Source organism: Oncorhynchus masou, chromosome 17 (genome assembly GCF_036934945.1).
Source record: "Oncorhynchus masou masou isolate Uvic2021 chromosome 17, UVic_Omas_1.1, whole genome shotgun sequence".
Classification (NCBI taxonomy): Eukaryota; Metazoa; Chordata; class Actinopteri; order Salmoniformes; family Salmonidae; genus Oncorhynchus; species Oncorhynchus masou.
Genome location: NC_088228.1, coordinates 39,173,797 through 39,182,699, shown reverse-complemented (window position 1 = coordinate 39,182,699; position 8,903 = coordinate 39,173,797). Strand labels below are relative to the sequence as shown.

Sequence of the window (8,903 nt, the reverse complement as noted above, 5' to 3'; positions counted from 1 at the left end):
TTTAACCCAATGTCACCATTATTTATAGAAAGACCCATTTGCAAAATGGTTTAAAGGTGAACTGATCAAAAAGGTTATCTACCTTTAGAGCATCCTAGAGCTGCCTTTGTTAACAACTAATACAGAAGTACCTTGGCAATAAAGAACAAGGACATGATGCCCACGATTTCAACTATTCCGTTTCAGTTGCTTTTCAGCAACTTTATGAAGTAGAATCCATGAAGGAAACCTGATCTGCCTAAAAGCGTAGACCACTTGGATGCACAGAGAGTGTCAGGTTTTTCAGCCCACTTATTGGTGGTCGACTGACAGACATGTCCAAAAATGAGTTGAGCATGTCTGTGGTGTGACTTTCTGGTAGTGAGACGTTTCCGTCCTTCAAATGACCTTGTGGCGCAGTTTACTGTTACTGACTTTCCTGTAGCCTAACTAACACTTTGTTCACTTTTCTCACAAGTAAGAGGCTACATTAAAGTAGCACAATCCAAAATTGCTATATTACTCAATTGTTTATGTTTTTGTTTAATTTGAGTCTTCGTAATCCGACATGTACAGCTTCAAAATATGTTTAAATCTAGAGTATATTCAAAAACTTTTGCCTTGAAGTTACTTCCTCTTCCTCCCCGAGCTTTTTACATCCATGACCGGAAATTTCACACCAGATCAACACATTCTGTTTGCAATTCTAACATGGTCTGTGGCATGCGAAAGGATTTGATGACCTTTTTCCAATACATTTTAAATGTACTTAGGAACAGAAAATGAACACCAAACGCAAGTGTTTGTGAAAAAGAAGATGGGGTAGAATGCATTTTCATGTTACAATGAGATATGTTATTGTGTAATTATAGTATTTTCAACATGTACATTTCCAGTAGGGCAGCCCCTACCAAATAACTGACACACAAATAGGGGATTCAGTGTAATATTTTAAATAAATCTTAAAAAATGACTGCTCTATACTTTGATAATTCTTTATTTCAAATTAGCTTATGCTGTTAAAGATCTAGAAGACAACATTCAAGTTTTCCAGTGAAAAACCTAGACAAGTTGAAGACAAAATATCAAACCTCTCCCACAGTTAATAGTTCATATCAACAAAGCACTCAGGCTTCAAGGCCTCTGAGAGATCATAATGGCAAAATCATGATCAGACCTGGCTTTTATGACCAGTTTCCCCGACACAGATTAAGCCTTGACATGGACTAATCAGAGTCTGGGTGGAGTTTGCAGTTTTGCGACTATTCGATTGGTTCCTTTGCGCCAGGCAAACTCAATCAAGGCCAGGATTTGTTTTTGTTATGATTCCAATTGCATTTGAACCCAAGTCTAATCATGGACACCATAATCACAATAATCACATTTGCTTCCTCTCAAAACACCTCAGCAATACCAACAGTCCGTGTATGTTCTCTCCTGTAAACCAAATTAAGGAATGGGTTAATATTCTAATCTAAAGCCATGATTAGGTCTTGACACACCTCTCTCAACTTAAGTTACCCCACCCAAATTTCCCCGAAGCCTACTTTACACATGAAGCCATGGTTACCACCAGAGGAAGAAATAGAAGCTTGTACTCATGTGAGTCCCTGGGAGTGCATCCCAAATGGCACCCTATTCCATATATAGTGCACTACTTTTGACCAGGGCCCTGTGGGCCTTAATCAATGGTGAAAAGTAGTGCAACTATAGGGAATGGGGTGTTTTTTGACTCTATGTAAAGGCAATCTGGTGTCTAGAATAGGCCTAGAACGTATCCTGCTGTTAGCGTTGAACCTTCTAAATGGCTGGTTTGTGATTATTTACAAACATATTATTTTCTATCAATGTGCCACAGAAACAACACATGACTGAAGAGAGGAAAATCGACAAAATCGTAATTGTTAAAATCCCAATCATAAAATATGAATAGAAAGCATCATTCAAACATTTCATCCAGTGTTAAAGTGCTTTTAGTTGGGTTACAAGCACAAATCTATATACATTCCAGTAATATTAAGTGCTATAAACGCTCCTAAGGTGCAAAGGTACTTAATAAAGTGCTAACTGCAGTCCTCTGTAGCAACAACAACAGATATATCTGTGCAGAAAAGGCATACTGACGACTATACACCTTAACATCATCTTCTCTCGTCTTCTTCATATCCAGTCAAAGTCCACAACAGGTCTACATTCTTTTTTCGTATTGATACATTAGTGTTATCATTTCACCAAAGTGCTTTCAGCTAGCATAATCTACAGTACATTGGCACGTACCAATAACAAATAACAAAATCATAAGACATTCTAAAGTGTTACATATTTGTATGTTTTTACAGTGTATTTATGGTCGGATGTCCAGTACGTTGGCAGAGAAGCATCAGTACAAAGTCTGAATCCCAAATGGCACCCTATTCCGTATATAGTGCACTACTTTTGACAAGGGCCCGTATGGGATATAAAGGGAGTAGGGTACCATTTGCGATCCACGCTAAGCATTCAAAGCCTTTCCAGGGGCTACCCCCTCTCCAGCCGTAACACACTTTGCCCCTCAATATTTCTATACGTACCAATTTCATGTAAATAAACAACAAGCAATGAATTAATCATTTCAATATTTGTAGTAAACTGTAACAGACCCTGCTTAGAATCCAGTGTATGCTAGACCTAGGTTCATATACTATTTACATCTTTCAAATAGTTTGAGTTTGCTTTAGTCTTACTGAAGTGCCAGATGGGCATGGTTTGCGGTTTCCGGACTATTCTATTGGATCCATTAAGCCAGGCAAAGCTCAATCAAGCACGGCAAAAGTATTTGAAATGATTTCCAATAGTATTTGAACCCAGGTCTGGTGTATGCGTCTCAGTGTGTAGGCTCTCAGACATTGCTGATGCGGACACTGAGAGGGCTACTGTCTCTGACCCTCCCTCTCCCTTCCTCTCCTCTCTCCCTGTAGCTCTGCTCCAATCGGATCTTCTCCGGGTCAGTCCCCTCCACCCCCCCTCCTCCTCCTCCTCCGTTGCCATGGTAGCTCTGTGGGCGGGATGTTTTGAAGAGGGGCGTGGTCTTGGTTTTGGCCACTTTGTCAAAGAAGGCAAAGTCGGCCACGTACTTCCCTGAGGGGGAGAGGGAGACCACAGGGGGGAACTCGTACCCCCACAGGATCTCGTCAGGCAGGTAGGAGGTACGCACCTGGCAGGTGGCTGAGGTGGGCTCTACCGTGGCACTCATGATAACCAGCAGCTCAAAGTCCGCCAGCTCAGGATCTGTCCATCCCCCGCCTGAGGGGAGAGAGAGATAGCGAGAGAGAGCGAGAGCGAGAGCGAGAGCGAGAGCGAGAGCGAGAGAGAGAGAGACAGAGAGACAGAGAGACAGAGGGAGACAAAAATATCTCAAATTAAGGGCCCTGACTCACACACAAACACACAGATCCATTCCCGTAGTTCTAGGCTGGTCCCAAATGGCACTCTATTCCCTATACAGTGCACTGCTTTTGACCAGAGCCCATAGGGCCCTAGTGCACTATATAGGTTATAGGGTGCCGTTTGGGATGCACACACAGATCCATTCACACACAGATCCATTCCCACATTAATAACCAGGCGTACCCTTGGCGGCCCAGGCCCTGAGCGGGCTGTTGTCGTCTATGATGTGGTAAAATGTGAGGGGGAGGATGAGGAAGGGGCTGTCGCTGGACGTGTCCACCTGGAAGGGAACGTTCCTCTGGTCCAGACGCACCGTCTCCCCCTCCTTAGTATGAGATGTCTGCAGCAGCTTCCCCGTCACCTAGGGGGCGCACACAATCCCTAGGGCAGGTGTTTCAAACTGAGGTCTGCGGACGCCCGGGGTTCCACAAGGGGGTGCCAGGGAGACCGTGGAAAATGTTTATAAATAAACAAAAAGCATTTTCTTCTTATTTTTTTACACTAAATTAAATGTAGTTTTTTATAATACATACAGAACATGTTTCATATCCACCCCCAATGGCAATTCATTGTTTTGATCAGTATACAAATAACCTTTGCATTTTCCTGTCTCACTCTGCCCTGGGGCCCTGACCTCCAGGGGGCCCCAACTAATATTATTATTATTTCCAGCGGCAGGGTGCAAAGGCCCCCAAACAAAACTCTAGCCCCAAAGGGGCTCATAATATTTGGGGTGCTTGATGTTAAAACGTTTGAAAACCCCTGCGCTAAGGGGGTTTGATTTTAGAGGGGATCAACTCTGCTCATATTTTTCTTCTTCTTCGCTATAGAGACAGGTTGTAAAAGAGAAAGCTAAGTGGGATAGATCCTTTGCCAAGATAATCCATACACCTGACAGGTGTGGCATAGCAAGAAGCTGTTTAAACAGCATGATCAGTACACAGGTGCACCTTGTGCTGGGGACAATAAAAGGCCACTCTAAAATGTGCAGTTTTGTCACACAACACAATGACACAGAGGTCTCAATGTTTTGAGGGAGCATGCAATTGGCATGCTGACTGCAGGAGCTGTTGCCAGAGAATGTAATTCCTCTACCATTTCGCCACCTCCAATATAATTTTAGAGAATTTGGCAATACTGTACTTCCAACCAGCCTCACAACCGCAGACCACGTGTAACAACGCCAGCCCAGGACCTCCACATCTGGCTTCTTCACCTGCGGGATCATCTGAGAACAGCGACCTGGACAGCTGATGAAACTGTGGGATTGCACAAGCAAAGAATTTCTGCACAAACTGTCAGAAACCATTTCAGGGAAACTCATCTGCTTGCTCGTCATCCTCACCAGGGTCTTGACCTGAATGCAGTTCGGCGTCGTAACCAACCTCAGTGGACAAAAGCTCACCTTTGATGGCCACTGGCACGCTGGGGAAGTGTGCTCTTCATGGATGAATCCAGGTCTTAACTGTACTGGGCAGATGACAGGCAGCAGGTATGGCATCATTTGGGCAAACGGTTTGTTGATGCCAACGTTGTGAACAGAGTGTCCCATGGTGGTGGGGTTATGTTATGGGCAGGCAAAAGTTATGGACAACAAACAGAATTGCATTTTACCGATGGAAATTTGAATGCACAGAGATACCATGACGAGATCCTAAGGCCCATTGTTGTGCCATTCATCTGCCGCCATTACCTCATGTTTCATCATCATCATGCACCATGTCGCAAGGATCTGTACACACTTCCTGGAAGCTGAAATTGCCACAGTTCTTCCATGGCCTGTATACTCACCCGACATGTCACCCATTGAGCATGTTTGGGATGCTCTGGATCGACATGTACGACAGTTCCAGTTCCCACCAATATCCAGCAACTTTTAAGAGGAGTGGGACAACATTCCACAGGCCACAATCAACAGCCTGATCAACTCTATGTGAAGGAGATTTATTGCGCTGCATGAGGCAAATGGTGGTCACACCAAATACTGACTGGTTTTCTGATCCAAGCCCCTACCCTTTCTCTAAGGTATATGTGACCAACAGATGCATATACTGTATGTATTCCCAAACATGTGAAATCCATAGATTAGTGCCAAATTAATGTATTTCAATTGACTCATTTCCTAATAAGAACTGTAACTCAGTAAGTAAAAAATATATATATTGCATATTGCATTCATATTTTTGTTCAGTGTACTTTACACTTGCTGTTGAACCCACACAAAAACACGCACACGCATGCACACACACACAAGCACACAAGCAGGCACACACACACACACACACACACACACACACACACACACACACACACACACACACACACACACACACACACAGAGTTGAGCAGTTACCTGGCACCCCAGCAGCAGGCTCTTCCGCATGTTGGCCACTCGGATCATGAGGCAGGGTCGGCCTTCGTGACTGGACACCACGGCGTGCTGGCTAAACTTCACCGTCTCACCTCGCTTCTTTGGCCGAGCCACCTGAGGAAAGCAGTAAAGACTATTGTATCTTGTGTTCAGGTTTGGTGTCAATTCCATTTCAATTTAGTCAATTCAGGAGACATTCAACAATTGAAGTACACATAGAAGTTAATTAGCAATTCAACTGACCGCAACAATGTGTGTATCAGAGATGTCAAATAGCGATGATGACCCAAGTGATGTAAGAAGGTATAAAGGACAAAACACACCATGCCAACGAGCGTTTGAAAGCAGTGGGTGGTCACGCAATCACCCGCTGGGAGTCCATTATTCGTGGCAATTCAAAATGTAGAATAGACGGGAAAAGAACAGAACATGACGGCAATGTTCTGTTCAGAAGCGATAGGACGGCCGTGTGCTGCTTTCAACCGCTCATTGGCACGGTGTGCTCAGTAAGCCATACTCTACCTTGGCGAGGAAGGTTCCGGTGATGAAGATCTCCAGCACCATGGTGATGACGAGTTGCAGAATCAGGAGAATGATAGCAGCTGGACATTCCTCTGTGATGCAACGGAAGCCGTAGCCAATGGTGGTCTGGGACTCCAGCGAGAACAGGAAGGCCCCAGTCAGCGTCTGCATCTGCAGCACACACGGGGTGTGGTTCGACGGTGGGTTGAACTCTGAGAGGGCCCAGAAGAGAGAGAGAGGGAGACAGAGAGAGGAGAGAAAGTGAGAAAGAGAGAGGAGAGAGGACAGAGAAAGAGAGGAGAAGGAAAGAGTGAGGGACATGAGAGAGAGCAAAGGGAGATTGAGAGGAAGAAAGAGAGAGAGGACAGAGGCCTTTTCTCAATTAGATTTGCTCAACTCCTGCATCCTCTCTCTGTCCTCTCTGGCCTCCTTTGGAAAATGGTCAAAGGTAATCGAAGAGAGGCGATGAGGAGAGTGAACGTGGACGAAATGAGAAGGTCCTTCTCCACTCGCGGGTCATTTACAGGGGCGGATCCCAAAATACATGTGTAAAGTGATGAAAGTAAATTAAGTTAGTTGTGAAAACCATTTTGTCGATATAAAGATAAGTAGCATATCGTTTTTAAATATGTGCATGCTTTTCTCCTTCGACAATACAACAGCTGATTCAAAGGGGGTGTGGAAGACATCAAAACTCTTCTGCTGTAGGATACACTCGTGCTTTCTCTCCACTTAGGAGGCTATCGAGGAGGGGAGGACCATCTTAACCTTGCCAACTAAAGAATTGACACACTCCTCGACCACTTATTGGTTTCCGGGTCACGGAGGAGAGAGGACGGAGGAGAATAGACAGAGGACGGACTTTTGCCCAAACAAGAAAAGGCCAGAGAGTGAGAGGAGAGATTGGGAAAGGGGCTCTGGTCAGAAGTAGTGCACTAACTATATAGGGAGTAAGGTGCCATTTTGGACAGCCAATGTACGTTACACAAAACTTAGTTGGTGGTTTTTGTTTAGTTGTACTGATATAAAACAACAGTGGGACAGCGAATTGTACTGTAGTACTGAGGATTTAAAATGTCTCCATTCTCTCCACTCTCTCACCCAGCAGATCTCCATGCACTAATGCCACCAGGTACCACAGAACCCCGAACAGGAACCACGTCCCCGTGAAGGTAAGGGTGAAGAGAAAGAACTTCCACCGCCACTGCATATCCAGGAACGTCGTCCAGAGGTCACGCATGTACAGGGCCGAACGCCCACTGATGTGTTCGATGCGTACGTTACTCCGCCCATCCTTAGACAGAACACGTCTCCGCCTCCTCAAGGTCCCGCCCCCGCCGGAGCCCCCGGCGCCCAATAGGGGCTTTAGAACGTCTGTCTGCGTCTGCGAGTGACACACCTTTTGAGGGGAGCAGCTTCGGGAGGAAGGGGGCGTGGCGGATGTCATCTGTCAACGCAACAGGAAGGAAGGAGAGACTGATTAGGTGACATCTTTGGCACGGTAACGGGGCATGAATTAATAACTGTAAATAAAGTTTAGACATCCTGCAGTACAGATGTTAACCAGTTAACCAGTGCTATTAAGATTATATTCTCAAACCACACAAGAGCAACAAAAGAGCATTGCAATTAATTAACATTTAGAATGTCACTCGAGCTTTGATCGACAAACATCAAAACCAGTTGTCAGAGTTGAGTCTCAAAATGGCAATGTAGGACTATAAAATGCATTACTGCACTTTCGCATGACTGACTATTGTAATGCGAAAGTGCTGCACTGTAGCCTTAAAGTAAAAAAAATATAAGCATCTTTTGCTGGAAGATTGCAGAACAGATGAAGACACAAACACAACATGATGAGGGACTGAACAAGCACATGCAGATTCCACACACTGTGTGTCCCAAATGGCAACCTATTCCCTCACTAATTTTGACCAGGGTCCTATGAGCTCTTGTCAAAAGTAATACACTATATAGTTAATAGGGTGTCATTTGGGACAAAGGCAAAAAGTCCTGCACAGTAACAACGTTTCCATCCACCGTTTGTATGCGAGTAAAGTCTTACCACACCATTTTATGTGCAAATATTGATCTATTAACCATCATATCGAAGTAAACTTGGAGGTGCGATGATATGGTGTGTGGTTCTCCCACTACGACTCAGGAAGACATGCAGTTTATTAGGCTACAGATGGAATGAGTTGTGATGAACTTCACAGAGCTTGATGCTCCTTTCCAATAAATATCGAAGGTCTTTTTCTGGTGACATGATAATCAATGCTTGGTTGCCGTTTGACAAATAAACATATTCTTGCACTTTTTGTCCATAATAATCTCATCATGTAGTCTATACTCGTACTGTACCTGCAAGCTGTTGACTAGAGCACATGAACCAATACCAGAGTGGGCACATTTGCTATATAACGCAAATTGTTTTGTGACAAAGCCATTGAAAATACGATGGAAACCCATTTAACTTGTTTTATTACTATATCTTTTTTATTCACTTGCAATTTAACTGCAAAAGTTATTTTTATGTGCACTATGTCATTACGCAACGACTTGTATCCACAACAAGTCAGTTTGATGGAAACACATCTCTGGT

General features: G+C 44.2%; 1 protein-coding gene across 3 annotated transcripts in view; it reads right to left on the bottom strand.

Annotated features, from left to right (window-relative positions):
- Nucleotides 1–960: 960 nt before the first annotated feature.
- The window catches only part of LOC135559019 (ATP-sensitive inward rectifier potassium channel 10-like), a 12,391-nt gene continuing 4,448 nt past the window's right edge, over nt 961–8,903 (bottom strand). For 2 of the 3 annotated variants that reach the window (XM_064993329.1, XM_064993328.1), the window contains exons 2-6: nt 7,400–7,745; nt 6,299–6,510; nt 5,759–5,890; nt 3,589–3,766; nt 961–3,261 (exon numbers count right to left, since the gene is read on the bottom strand). In XM_064993329.1, coding sequence (XP_064849401.1) covers nt 2,858–3,261; nt 3,589–3,766; nt 5,759–5,890; nt 6,299–6,510; nt 7,400–7,745 — 1,272 coding nt within the window. In that variant the 3' untranslated portion in view covers nt 961–2,857. The remainder of the gene's footprint in view (nt 3,262–3,588; nt 3,767–5,758; nt 5,891–6,298; nt 6,511–7,399; nt 7,746–8,903) is intronic. The other variant, XM_064993330.1, reaches the window with a different exon arrangement.